This window comes from Elephantulus edwardii, unplaced genomic scaffold (assembly GCF_000299155.1).
Source record: "Elephantulus edwardii isolate Elephantulus edwardi_28Jun2011 unplaced genomic scaffold, EleEdw1.0 scaffold00494, whole genome shotgun sequence".
Taxonomy (NCBI): domain Eukaryota; kingdom Metazoa; phylum Chordata; class Mammalia; order Macroscelidea; family Macroscelididae; genus Elephantulus; species Elephantulus edwardii.
The window spans coordinates 376,937-391,543 of NW_006400244.1; the positions used below are offsets into that span (position 1 = coordinate 376,937).

The window sequence follows — 14,607 nt, forward strand, 5'->3', positions numbered from 1 at the left end:
CATTCATCACATGGAAAGAGTAAAGAAAGAGTAACAACAAATACTATATAAAACCATTACTGTAGAATGAGTAAGAGGATCCAAGGGAGGGGAGGAATCAGAGGGATGAGGATGGGCAGGGCGGTGGGGTGTTAATCATAGGGTTGCACAGTTTGATGAAGGGGAGTGAAGGAAATGGGGAGGATCTTTTGTGAAAAACAATGTATTCACACTTTGTCAATAAATCAGTATAAAATAAATTTTAAAAAAGAGTAGCAATAATATTTGAGCCAAAAATAAATTTCTAATTACAAGAACATGTCAAATTTAAGAGTGCTGATAAAGCTATCAGAGAAAATTCTAGATCCGTGTGCCTGTATTTTCTCTCTCTCTCCTCTCTCTCTCTCTTTCATTGATGTTGAGTCTGTTCCAAATCACAGCTGACCCTCCTCCAGCAGGTTTCCAAGGCTGTAAATCACACACGCAGAGACTGTCCATCTTTCTTCCATGGAGTGGCTGGTGGATTCAAACCACCAGAGAAGCGTAGCTTTTGACTGAGCAGCAACTCTCTATGGGCTACAACACCAGAGCTCCTTTTATGTTTACTAGAAACAATAATATATTATTGCATCTAAATAAATAATCTTAGAATTGTAAAGTGTTAAACAACTACACACAAAAAAAATAGCAGACTATATTACCATTTCACAAAACAATTTAGCAAGCAAAGCAGGAGTTGGAGCTACACATTTAAGTAAAACAATGTTATAGTAAGGAAAAAATATAATTTTAAAAAAAAACACATTCAAAGAAGATTAAAATGCAGCAAAAGACAATCTTTTACAATTTTATACTGGTTGATAAAGAATGAATTAAAGAAATGTATCACTAAATGCTGACAGAGGTTGAAGAGAGTACCAGGAAGGATTGGGACTCCGCTCACTCACAACTAGAAAAGCACCAGATTCCACCACGAGCCCACGAGAGGACAGGAACACTTCAGAACCTGTACCCAATGCTATGGACCCCATGCTGACTCAGTGATCCTGGAAAACAAAGTAGGACTGCTCCGGAGTTTCCAAAGCTTTCCTCGTCATCACGGCAGAAGCACACTCCTGAAGAGTGACCACTGGGTCAGAACCACCACTATCACTTAGCAGTCAAGCATTTTAATCACTGTACCACCAGGCTCCTGACCCTTCAGAAATGGAATCTAACCCTCATGTTTCACAAACTGCCAAAACAGAAGGAAGGAGGAAGAGGGAAAGGACCACCTGTCCATCTCTGAAACCAACACCAGAAACCACTGTCCATCCCTGGAACCAGCACCAGAGACCACTGTCCACCTCTGGAACCAGCACCAAAGACTGCTGTCCACCTATGGAACCAGCACCAAAGGCCACTGTTCACCTGTGAAACCAACATAAGTGATGACCTGAGGCAAGATGCCCCAGGCACAGGGGTGGGGGAAGCTGAGACAGGCTGGCTGTGCCAGGTGCTGTAATCTGGAAATTTCCAGAATAAACCACAGTCCAACCCCCAGGTGCAACCAACAATGGCATTGCTGAGGGAAAGGGGAGGCTGGGAGGAGGCACAGTCCACCTGCAGGCAGTATCACCAGGCACACACAGCTGGCAGACCTCAGCTGGCCTGAGAGCAGATCTAAGGGGTGACGGCGTCTGATTTGATTTAGAGACCAGGAGGCCCAGCCACTGACGACAGCATTTCTGGGTTAAGTGGGGCCACTTTAGTGGCCACTTCAGTTCTTCCTCCTTAGCCACCACTCAGGACCACTCAAGTTTCAAAGCCCTTCCACACACACTGCCTCAATCTGCACAAGAGCTTCACACCAGCCTTTGGAGCCATCCAGCCAGGCCCCAGGACCCTACTCTAAAAGATGGAGCAGTGAGCCCCATGGGAGGACAGGCAGGACCTAGTCAAGGTTACACAGGGAGGAAGGAAAAGACAGGACTGGGGTCTGCATCCAGATCATTAGGCTCTGAGCCATGGCCTTCTCCACCGAACTGTACCTGCTCCCAACACTGGGGGACAGACCAGAAGGGGCTCATGGGACTCCCAGGCCAGTGGGTCTTGCGAAGGCTCAGTCTAGTGCCCAGGCCACATTAGAGATAGTACCCCCCATCTGTCAGGACGTCTAACAACAGCGACCCTCCAGCCTCCCCTTCCCTCCATCAGCCTGCTGTGATGTCCCGAGCAATGTTGATCAAGGTGCAGAACTCCACTGCCCACTGGTGAATCCACATGGGAGAGTATCCTGCAGCTGACTTGGGCTGAGCACACTTCTCGCATTCTCCAGGGCCCACGCCAAGGCATGAAGAGTTCACTTGATGTTTTCACAGGTTTAACTCAACTCTCTCCTTTTGGTGTTTGCTCTTCTTCTGGATTCTAGAAACAGCAAATAGAGGGGAAACTATCTCATGAGATTGCATGTCAGACTGAGGAGGAATGAGAACTGGAAACACTCTATTCCAGCAGGCCACCATGTCCACTATTTCCCCCTGGCCCGGCCTTCCTTCAGCTCAGGAATCTGTGGAGCTGGGGCTAGTCCCAGGCCACACGGCACTCCCACCACTGTGGACACCCAGGTGCTGGTCATGGAGGCCCCACCAGCACCACCATGGGATACAGCAGTCCCAATATGGGCATCATTGGGAAACACCACCAAGCTCTCCACCAGTACTCTATGCTACAGCTTCTCAGCGGCTGTGTGGGTTTTCTGGTGCCGGATGAGGTGTGAGCTGCCCCGGAAGGCCTTGCCACAAGTATTGCATTCATAGGGCTTCTCCCTGGTGTGAGTCTTGTAGTGCTCGATGAGGGCTGACCGGTGCCGGAAGGCTTTCCCACACTCATTACAGGCATAGGGCTTCTTCCCAGTGTGGATCCTCTGGTGCTGGATGAGGGCTGAACTGTGGCAGAAGGCTTTCCCACATTGGCCACATTCATAGGGCTTCTCACCTGTATGGATCCTCTGGTGCTCAATGAGTGAGAAGCTCTGGCTGAAGGCTTTCCCACATTGGTGACATTGGTACGGCTTCTCACCCGTGTGAGTTTTGTGGTGTTCAATGAGGTTGGAGCTCTGGCTGAAGGCTTTCCCACATTGGTGACATTGGTACGGCTTCTCACCCGTGTGAGTTTTGTGGTGTTCAATGAGGTTGGAGCTCTGGCTGAAGGCTTTCCCACACTCCTCACATGTGTAGGGCTTCTTCCCTGTGTGTATGCGCTGGTGCCGGACAAGGTGGGACCTGTGACAGAAGGCCTTCCCACAGAGGTCGCATGTGTGGGGCTTCCTCAGGGTGTGGATCTTGCGGTGCTGGCTCAGGCCCGAGCTCTGGTTGAAGGCCTTCCCACATTCTTTGCACTGGTAGGGCTTCTCCCCCGTGTGGATCCGCTCGTGCTTCCGCAAGCTGGTGCTGCGGCTGAAGTCCTTCCCACAGGCCCTGCACTCGTAGGGCCGCTTGCCACTGTGGGTTTTCTGATGCTGCGTGAGGGCAGAGCTCTGCCTGAAAGCCTTCCCGCACTCCTGGCACACAAACGGCTTCTTCCCGGAGTGGATCACCTGGTGCCGGAGCAGGTGTGAGCTCTGGCTGAAAGCCTTCCCACACTCCCCACACTCGTATGGCTTCTCACCAGTGTGGATCACCTGGTGCCTCAGCAGGTGGGAGCTCTGGCTGAAGGCTTTTCCACACTCCTGGCACTCATATGGCTTGGCTGCTCTGCAAGGGTCACCAAGCCCAGCATCCCTCCAGCCTGCTTTCTTGGCATCAGGCTCGCCAGAGTCTTCTCCACCAGTAGGAGCCAAGTGACACACGCTGAGATCTGACTGCTGCAGGAAAGCCAAGTTGAGTAATTCACCATCCTGGGGCACAGTGGTTGGAAGTGCATTCTGCTGTGGCATGGGACTAGAACACAGACTGAAGCTGCCCCCATAATCACCACACTCCTCACCCTGCTCCCCAAGAGGGACCTCCTTATAGATGACAGCCATGTGCTCCAGAGCTCGGTCCTGAAGAAAGGGACTCCCCAAGTCCTCCCGGGGAAAGAGTTCTTGCTGCATCTCCAACCTGTCCCCAAAAACAAATGCTTCTGTAAACTGAGTCCCCGGGGCAACTTCCATTGTGATGGAGGTTCACTCAGCAGTTGTAGTTCATCAAAAGTATTCTCTTCTGTGTCACTGCCACTGGCCTCAAACCTGAAAGGAAAAGAAGGGGCATTATAATGTCCAGAAGTAAAGTGCCAGCCATATGCCTCTCCTCTGGGCTAGATTCTTCAGGGGCAACAGTCAAATTAGTGTGTGAAAGTAGCCAGTCTGTTTCAGGATCCCAGCCAACTGAGAGACATGACAAGGCATACAAGCCACTGTGCCTGCTGCAGTCAACTTAGACTCCTAGTCACCCTGAGCATAGCACAGTAGGTTGTGCCACAGTTATTTGGTACTACTGAGTCAGAACCTACCTGTAGCTGACCCTTCAGAGAGTTCTCAGAAGCAGTTAATCACATGGGAAGAGACTGCCCATCCTTCTCTCTTGGAGTAACTGGTGAATCCAAACCACGTGCCTTTGGGACTGCAGCACAACTCCTTACCGCCAGGCCACCTGAGCCCCCTGGATGTGTCAGAATTACTGGTTTTTCAGAAGCAGATCACCGAGCTTTCCTCCCTGGAGGAAGTACCTCCTTGGAGAACATGCAGACCTTTCAGTTAGCAACCAAGCACACCAGCCACCATACCACCAGGGACTCCAGACAGACAGACACATCTCAAGCTTTCCACTGAGAATGTCTAACTATACACCACTGAAGGTGCTTACAGAGCACAGCCCCAGGTGAACCAAACAGTGAACAGGGTCCTGGGAGAAAGAAGTGAGACTCCAACTTACTGGAAGACTTGACAGGGTAGATTATTAAGAAAGAGTATTTCTCTACCACACTCAGTTAAGGAGTCCTGAAGTGCTCCACTGCTCACCAAAAGGTTGGCAGTTTGAATATACTTTGCAGGTAAAAGGTGTAGCAGCTTGCTGCCCTTGGGAGCCTTATAGCAGGGTGCTCTGCTCTCTTCTGCATGTAGCTGAGTTGTCATGAATTTGGCAGGGGGTAAGAGGGTGGGTAACTAGATTCACTGCCTTGTCCAGTCAGAGCCCAAGCCAGGGCTCTGGGAGTCACACTAAACCCTCTCACCCAAACCCTCTCACCCATGCCCATTGCCTGGGGTCTCTCTGAGGCGCCTCAGCCTCCCTATGCTCTCCTTCACTCTATGTCTCAGGCCCTATCGCTGCTCCCCAGGATGATTTCAATTATCACCTCTAATCACCTACGCCCAGCTCCTAGAGCCCTTTGGTGACACAAATGGTGCATACACCCGGTCGCTAACTAGAACGTTGATGGTTCAGATCCGCCAAGAGGGGCCTCAGAGGAAAGGCTTGGCAATCTACTTCCCAAAAACCAGCCCTTGAAATCCACAGGGAGAACAGTGCTACCCGGGCATGCACGCGACTGTCATGGGTCAGCTGGTCATTCGAGCTTGCTATCCTTCCTTTTAGCTACTCTCTTTACTTAAGAAAAGGGGAGCAAAGAGAACAAGTTCAATGCCATCAAGGAGTCTACCATGACCTGCCCCACAGGGTTCTCCCCACTGTGATACAGACAGCCCACAGTCAGACTCAGGTATACCTGCCCCCCATGGTTATCCCTCCTGTAATCTTGACAAAGCTCAGCTCAGAGGCCTCTCCTCCACTGTGCCCCTGGGTGAGGCTAACAATTACCCAAGCAGCAGACGAGGCCAGACCATGATCTGGCCACACAGTTTCCCATCCTAGGGCTTCACTAGTTTCCTGATGCCACAAGGAGATCCTTCTTTACAAGGCCCTCACACTGGCCCTTAGACCATGTCTAGCCTGCATCCCCTACACCCCAGTATCCCAGCTCAGCCACTCCTCCATCTCTAACGAAGCCCCAGACTGTCCCTAACCAAGGCTAGCAAAAATCCTGCCCTCACACTGCCCCCATCCTCAGACTTAGTCCAAATTCCCCATTTTCTCGACCTCCATAGGGTTTGCTGTGTTTCCTGAGTGGACTGTGGAGTTCATCACGCCCTGTGTGGCAAACACCTGCCTGCACTGCCCCATCACCACCAGTTTCCTTCATTCAGGTCCTTAGCCCAGTACCCAGCACGGCAGTCTATACTGACAAACACTTTTGCTGAATCAACACATGACCGGATGAGAGAAAAGATACTCGTTTTTATGCTAGATAACATTTTTCTCTCCCAAAAATTCTTTATTCAAGAAAGTACCTGGGAGGTTCTCCAAAGAACCCTTTAAAGAAACAAACTGTTCAGGAGGTAAAAGTAGATAAAAATGACAGAAAGCAGCAGGTCCAGATAAAGCAGGTGTTTGGCTGCCAGCTGATCCACTGTAGGAGCCCTAGAGGATCTTCATTCAGAAACCTGTGTGCTAGAAAAAGGGAAACCCCTCAAGGAGCAGGAAAGCAATAGCTCATCTCTGTAGATCACTGGAAGTGCCCTAGGCAGAGACTCCAAGAACTTCTCCCACCAAAGCTCAACATTGCTCATCTGTACAGCAATACACCTGGCATCAAAGCAAGTGAACATAACAAATCAATCCTAAAAGTCACAATGAAAATTCATTTCTTTTTTTCTTGTTGTGGACCGTCGAATAGGATCTGACTGGCACAGGAGGAAATTAGCCCTCTTTCTCCAGCAGAGCATCTGGTAGATTCGAACAGCATGCCTTTGGGATTGCAGAGCAGCTTTTTGCCACTAGGCCAACAGAACTCCAACTCATTTCTTTTGGAATCTATTTTTTTTTTATTAATTTAATTTGTTTATTTTTCATTTCAATGAAGATCTATAGAGATTTTGGAATTCCACTCATTCATTGTTGCACCCTTCTCCCCGCACAAACCCCCCCCACCCCGTTTGCTCCTCTCCTTGAAAAGCAAAAGAAAAACTCCCTCATTGGTACACAATCCCCCCCGCACCTCCCCAAACCCCACCCCCTACCCCCAAATATAATCCACTCTGCAACCCTCATTGCATACTCCTACGATAAAAATAATGCCCTAAAATATATCACGTTTCAGCTAGTGGGAAAGTTAGATGGAGGGAAAGCACGAAACTAAGTAATTCAAATTCTCTGGCTGCTTCAGCTCTGTCCTCCTCTTCTCCACTTTAATCCACTAGTATCAATCCTTCCAGCTCTCTTACTTCAAACAGCTTCTGAACTTCACCAACTTCAAGAACCTTCCAATTCCGCCCAGGCTCCCCTCCCTAGCCCCACACGTGTCATCCCCAGCTCCCTCTGATCTCATGCACAAGGGGAAAAGGCAGGGCCTACTCCTACAGCATTTTCACCATCAGCTACAGATTGGGCTGTTGTGACTACAGGGCTTCATGCACTGGTTTCTGAAGATCACCAGGACTTTTGTCCTGGTCTTAGTCTAGAAAGTTCACAGAAACTTGGTCAGCTTCACAGCAGCCTATAAACCTCCAATGATGGATGGGTGGTGGCCACACTTGAGGTGGATACATACTGGGTACCCACTGGATGTGTGAAGCTGAAGCCCATCTCGGTGTAGGTGTAGAGGGCACGTCAACTGACTTCCATCAGATTCCTCACTCCTTGCCCTACTACAATCAGCTGCTACTGTCCAACCTTTTCTATCTGTCCTCTCAAAACGCTGCAAAAAAAATTCCTTTTACAATTACTAGCAAAAGTTTAAAGAGCTCTGGTAAGGAACTGAAAAGCCAACTCAAAGGCAGGGGTTCACATCCACTAGCTGCTCTGAGGAATAAAGATGGGCAACTTCCTCATGTGTCATTTACAGCCTCTGAAACTCACTACAAATCATTCTGACTTGACAGCAACAGACAAGTGTGAATTCCTGTAAGGCAGAGGTTAAAAATGTTCCAAAAGTCCAAACTGCTGCACCACTCTCTGATCTCCAACATCAATTATCCTCCTCCCCTCAGTCCCTTCACTTCCATCTGTGTCTTTGGACTTGTAATTTGCTAGAAGGTGTCACAGAAACTCAAAAACAATCAAGGAAATGGCTCAATTAGAAACCAATACACGTAGTCACAGAGGCTGATGAATTGTGGGTCAGGCACATATAGGCTGAGATTGTTTGTGTATCAGGGTTATAGATGCAGTGTCCAGAATGAACAGAGTTGGCACTTTCTAGGCTCTATTCCTCTATGGGATCTCAGGGCTATAAACCACAACCCCAGGAGACTAAGTACTAGGGTAACTTGGATAATGCCTTCTAAGATGAGGATCCTACTTATTAATACAAAAATTAACTTGTCCCCAAATGAGATCTTAAGCACAAAGGGACTAGAATCACAAAGTGGAAGACTATGACTACAACTCACTCTTCACTGTGGAATGGGAACCAACTCATACTGATCCTCCAGCAGGTTTTCAGAGACAGTAAATTGTACAGAAGAGTGCCCATCTTTCTCTCATAGAACAGCTGGTAGATTCAAACCACTTGCCTCTTGGGAGTTCTGGTGGTGCCTGGTGAGTAAGGAGTTGTGCTGTCAGCCCAAAACCAGGTAGTGGGACTCCACCAGATGCTCTTCAGAAGAAAAATGGACAATTTCTTCCTGTGCAATTTTAGCCTCTGTAATTGGAGTACCAGCTAGGAGTTAGTTCTGACTCTACAGCACATAACAATGGCAAAATACTTAATTCATTGGGCCATTAATGTTACCATGGGCAACCATGACCCTATATGCCATTGAGTCTCCTGTGACTCATAATGACCCTATCCACAATAACTCTGAACTCTGTCCTATCCTGAGCCAATATGTCTCCAACACATCTCCCCCTATTGCCCCCATCACTGTGTCTGTCAATCCAACTCATCTAGGGCCTTCCTCTTCTGCCCTTACAAACATGATGTCCTTCTCCAAGAACTGGTCTCTCCTGGCATCATGCCCAAAGTATGTGAGCTGGAGCGTCAAAACCTGTGCTTCTAGAGAGCAAGCTGGTTTCACCCTCTCCAGGACAGACCTGTGTCCTCTTGGTAGTCAATGGTATGTTTAATAATCTTCTCTAGCACAATTCAAATTCTGAGTCTCCACTTTTAGTTGAGACCTCAGCTCTCATCTCATCATCTCCCAACTGACAAACCCAGGCTTCTCTCCTCAGTCTTCCTCTTGCCACGTCCTTCTCAAAGCCCTCCAGTTCAGAGGTTGCAAACTCATTGCCTGGGACTCTGGCCAAAGACACGTTTAGTTTGGCTCTCGAACAACTGGGCTTGTTTTGTTGCCAATATTTAAAACTCTGCCGGTTTATGGGTTTATCCTGGAAAACCTGAAAGATGTGACAACACAGACGCATACTGTAACGGGAAACTGGGGAGTTAGGGCCTAGGTGGCCCCTTTCAAAAATCTATCTCATCCCAGCAGGGCTCCAGAAGGCTCCCTACTAGGTATGGGACAGATTATCCAGTCCAAGGATCCCTCTCCCGGCATCTGTCAAATGCAACTACCCTCCTCCACCCAGCAGTTAAGCCAAATGTCTCCGAGGTTCCCGCCGAGCGGTTTTACATTCCAATCATGCTGAAGTTTCCGTTATGGATAGAAAGTTGGCAATCTTGAATCTTCTCCCCTCTTGGGCTTCCCCTCCCCAGTACTGGTCACTTCGTCCCCTGGGAGCCTCAGGCTCGAGCACCCTCGGCCAGCTTTCCCACGGCGGTACGCAGATTTTTCACGTGCCCCCGAGGGACCGACGTCCCTGCAAACTCCTGGAGCCGTGGACGCCCGCACGGGGCCACCAGGACCAGACTGTCACATCAGGGGGAAAGATCTCAGGCCCAGCGCACACCCAGGACGACGGGGTGCTCACCTGGGAGAGGCGGAGGCGCGGGCGGCGGGGCGGGGCCACACCTGAGCCGCTCCAACCCGCAGGGGACCGGCCTTCCCGGCTCAGCTGTGACGCAACTCTCCCGCGCCGCGATGACGCGCACGCCCGGCCCCGCCCCGCCGCGGGCACTTCCGGAACTATGGTCGGCCGGGCCGAGGTCGGGCTCTGTGATCTCGGCTGCCAGCGTCTGCGCGCGCAGACTTGTAGGGCGCAGGGACCTGGCTCCCGTGGTGGCTTTTTAGCCTGAACTGTTTTCCCAGCAGCTCCAGAATGCAAAAGGGAAACTCAGGCAAGAATAGCGAGCTGGAGCAGAGCTAGCAGAGACTCCGGGACGTCTTTTGTCCCCAGAGCCTTCAAACCTGTCATCCACGTGGGCCCAGGGCTATCAAATCCAGGCCCCTTCAATACAGCCCGGCCCGCGGGAGGTGGGGTACCTTCACGACCCTGTACGCCCAAAAACCTGCGGCAGAAATCTATTATCCAGGCAAGAGGCATTTCTTAGTGGAGCAGCGAGGGAAGAAGGATGTGTTTTGGCACCCTACTAGCAGAGCCCTGGCCTGCTTCTAGGAGCAAGATTTTTCCTTCCACCCATTGCCCTCTTTTGACCCTGGAACAGTGCCCCCTGGGGTGAGTTTCGGGGAGCCTTTTGGGGCTGCGGCCTTCTGGTGTCTCCCCAACAATTCTGACACTCGGGTCCCGAGCCCAAATCATCTCTACTTCCCTGCCCCCACAAAGTTGACCCTGATTTGGACAGAAACCCCAAGGTAACTGTTGGCCCACAACCAGCCTTGCAGAGCGGAGTGACTGGTTCCTCTTTCTCCCCTTACAGCCACAAAGCCAGGCCACCCTCCTGAGCCTCCTGGGAGCCGGGGAGACGCAGGACCACTCCCCGAAGAGCTCAGGTGTTTCCTCTTCTTCAACAATCCCCACATCCACCCGCCCCAGCCCCTTGTTGGCTTGCTTACACGCTCGCTCAGTCGCTCGCTCTCACACACACGCACAATACCAGACTGACCACAGTCACTTTCTCATCTGGGACTTCACACTCCTCATTATACCTGTAGTTGACATATCGACTATTATTAACTCAATTTACAGAAGAGGAAAAGCAATGTTGGAGCCGAATGGGAGGCATCCAGGGACACTGCTATACACCCCAGTCCTCAGAGCTAGTAGCCCACAGAGCAGTAATAGTCTGCATCATCCTCAGGCTGGACAGGGTCGATGGTCAGGATGCAGGCATTGCTAGCCGCATCCCTGGCTGCTGAGAAGCGGGCAGGGAGGTCAGCAGGCCGGTCCTGGTCGTCCTCTGATCGGTAGTAGAGGAGGTAACGAGGGGCACTCCCTGCCCGCTGCTGGTACCAGGACACACCATAATCCCTGCTGGCAGCGTGATGAGGGCTCAGGATGATGCAGGAGAGCTGGGCCATCTGGCCAGGGAAGATGAGCAGGGCATCTGGCTGGACTGGGGCAGGCTGTGAGGCTGTGAGAGATGGATTGGCTTAGGCCCAGCAGGAGCCTTTTCCAGGCTACCCCAACATCCCTCTCGCAGAAGTGCCATAGCTGAATCACACAGGACAAGCCTGAGGCCTGGTTCTGCTAAATTTATGGCTATTTCTCTGAACCTCACTTCCTTTCTTGGGCCTTTCTTGAGTTCCCAATAGTGCTGCATCTCAATGATACACCTTGGTCTGGGGATCTAGAACATGGATGGAGGAACTGGGCACCCGTGGGTTTCCTGGTGCCTACCCCCTTGCCCTGTTGACTCCCACCCCTTCAATCACTTGACTCTTTCAAACCCTGGCTACAAACTAACCATCCCAGGGAGCTTCTCAACCCACACTGCCCCTCAAGTAGGCCTCAGGCAACTGGGGACATTCTCAGGATCTGCTTGCTTCTGAGAGTAGAGGCCAGCTTCCCCAGCAGAGAACTGAGATCTCAAAAGAGCAGACCCCCAAAGTCAACTTGTCATTCACAAGTGGTGAAACCGAGGTCCTAATTTGCCAGTTTACTTGAAAAGTTCCTGGAGCCAGGTATCCCCATCTTTGGGCCCTGAATAAGACTCTAATCCATTTGCTTTTTTGGCAAGGGTGTTCCAGTCTTACTGCTGTCCCCTACCTGCTCCCAGGTGAGCTCACCTGCCAGGAGGGCCCCAATGAAGAGAACCAGGCACCGGGAAGCCATGGATGAGGCAGGAGGCAGGCAGGCAAAGTTCTGCCGGGACCAGCTCCAAGTTGTGTGACACCAAGGGGAGACCACTGGACCACAACAGGGCATGCAAATTAGTTGATAGGCAGCGCCAGCCACCCTAAACGACAGGGTCCTTGCCTCAGCAGACCTTCTGAGAAAAGGAGTGATTAGATCAGGGGCTTAGAGATTGCATTTTTCTTTCAGCTTGACTTTCAAGAACTCTGGCAGCCTAGTCCTTAGGGAATTGTGCTGCTAAGCCTAAGTGGAGCCTCTCTGGTTGTTCAAATCCACCAGCTACGAGGAGGGAGAAAGATGGACAGTCTCCTCCCATGCGGTTTACAGACTCAGATAACCCACTGGAGGGTCAGCTATGGATCCCTATTAAATGGCAAACAGCAATAAGTAAAGAGATATAAACAGCTGGAGTGGAACAAGTAATATGGCCCTTCCATTTTATGATTCCAGCCTTCCTCACTGGAGTAATTCCTTTGAATTAAGGAGGTAAGATTAGGATGAGTTACATCTTTTTATATTTTTTTCATTGTCACACATTTTACTCCTCAACCCAGCCCTCCCCACGATGCACCCCTTGATCAACACACAATCAACACTCTTGGCACCAGCAGTCAGGAAATCACAATATTAATTGCATTAGGTAAATTTGCTTTCAGGGATCTTTATAGAGTACTGAGAAGCAATGATGTTAGTCTAGAGACTAAGGTGCACCTGCCTCCAGGCCATAGTCTTTGCAATTACTTGCTATGCATCAGAGTGCTGGACAATGACTAAGGATGACAGAAAAAGAATGATGCCTTTGAGTTGTGGTGCTGGATGAGAGTCTTGAACATCCAGGGACCTCTAAGAAATCAAATACGTTTTGGAGAGATTGAAACCAAATATCTCCTTAGAAGCTAGGTATATAAGGGTCCATCTCACATACTTTGGGCATGTGGCCAGGAAGGACCAGTCCTTGGAGAAGGACATCATGCTCAGAAGGGTGGAGGGACAGTGCAGGAGAAGAAGACCCCGGAAAAGATGGATTGATACAGTAACTGGGGCAATGGAGGAAGGTGTGTCGGAATCAATAAGTCTGGCTCAGAACAGGGCAGGCTTCAGAGCTGTTATACATAGGGTCGCTATGGGTCGCAGATGACTTGATGGCACATAACAACAACCACAACATCTTTGTTATATAAATAATATATATATGATATAGATAGATATCATATATATGTTTATAAATAGCTCTGAACCCTGCTCTCACTATCTCTGATACACTACCCACATTACCCCAGTTACTATGTCAATCCATCTCATCCAGGGTCTTCCTGTCTTGTGCTGTCCAGCAGATTATAGAACCCACAGACAGGAGTGAGAGGGCTGAGAGAAAGAGCAGTAGTGCAAGTCAGAGAGTAGGGGTAGCACAGCATTTTTATGCTGGACATTTAAAAGTCTTGTACAAATCTTTGTAAAAGAAGTTATTCATGCACTCTTCTAGCTTCAGGTAGTTAAAGCATTTATCAGCTTTGTGATAGCATGACTCCAACATGCCTTTGACTTCACATAGTTGGTCACCTTCTCCCTAATTTTCTCCTCATACAAGGATACAAATCAGATTGGATTAGGAAACCAGAGTGTTCCTTAGAAGCAAACATGGCAAAACTTCATCTCACATAATTTGGTCATGTTGTTAGGAGAGGCTATTCCTTATAAAGGGACAGTGAAAGAGAGGAAGACCCTCAACCAGGTAGATTGACACTGTGTCTACAGCAATGGGCTCAAGTGTGTCAGAGATGGTGAGGATGGCACAGGACAGGACAGGATTCAGATCTGTTGTTCACAGGTTCCTATGAGTCAATAATAACAACCACTCTATCAGGAGCTCCTGTTAACTAATTACATCCAAACAGGACTTTATAAAATGGTCAGAATAGCATTTGAATCTGCCTGACTTCAGAAGGATAACCACCAGGATCAGCCTAAATGTGGTTCCTTTGAGGTGAAGACAGATTGCTCTAGTCTCTGACCTTTAGATACTTCCGACTATAGCCATCCTTCCCACAGCATGCTCTGCTTCTCTCCAGGATCTGATAATCCATTGTAGTGACCACGCTATACAAACCACCCTTACAGCGAGGTAAGTTATTAAGGAAACAATGGGTACAATTTGGGTTCATAATCCATAGGCTACAACTGAGGCTCAAGAGGGGGAAACATGTGGTTCCCCCAAAGAAAATAGTGCATCCTCCCTTCTTCACTACAAGGCATTTCTCCCTCTCCCTCTCCCTATTGCAACCACACCTCCACCACAGCTGCTCCCCTGCCAGCTCAAGGTCAGGATATCTCTTTTAGATGCATTCTTAGTTGTCTTCTGTGTTATAGCCTGTGAACCATGTTTTTTGTTTTGTAGCTGATGTTAGATGGATCTTAGCTGAAAGCAGGGAATACCGGAAGAATGTCGATCTGTGTTTCATTGATTATGCAAAGGCATTTGACTGTGTGGATCATAAAAAACTGTGGCTGACTCTGAGAA

At 49.5% G+C, this 14,607-nt stretch overlaps 2 protein-coding genes across 2 annotated transcripts; both read right to left on the reverse strand.

The window, feature by feature from the left end:
• Positions 1–2,686: 2,686 nt before the first annotated feature.
• ZNF70 (zinc finger protein 70) lies at positions 2,687–4,114 on the reverse strand. Its single transcript, XM_006903013.1, has 2 exons — positions 3,040–4,114; positions 2,687–2,955 (listed from the first exon to the last, which is right to left on the reverse strand). Exons 1-2 carry the CDS (start codon positions 4,112–4,114, stop codon positions 2,687–2,689), a joined length of 1,344 nt encoding a protein of 447 aa, XP_006903075.1.
• A 6,939-nt stretch (positions 4,115–11,053) lies between these two features.
• On the reverse strand, positions 11,054–12,068 carry VPREB3 (pre-B lymphocyte 3). The gene is made up of 2 exons (XM_006903014.1): positions 12,023–12,068; positions 11,054–11,367 (listed from the first exon to the last, which is right to left on the reverse strand). Exons 1-2 carry the CDS (start codon positions 12,066–12,068, stop codon positions 11,054–11,056), a joined length of 360 nt encoding a protein of 119 aa, XP_006903076.1.
• Positions 12,069–14,607: the final 2,539 nt, after the last annotated feature.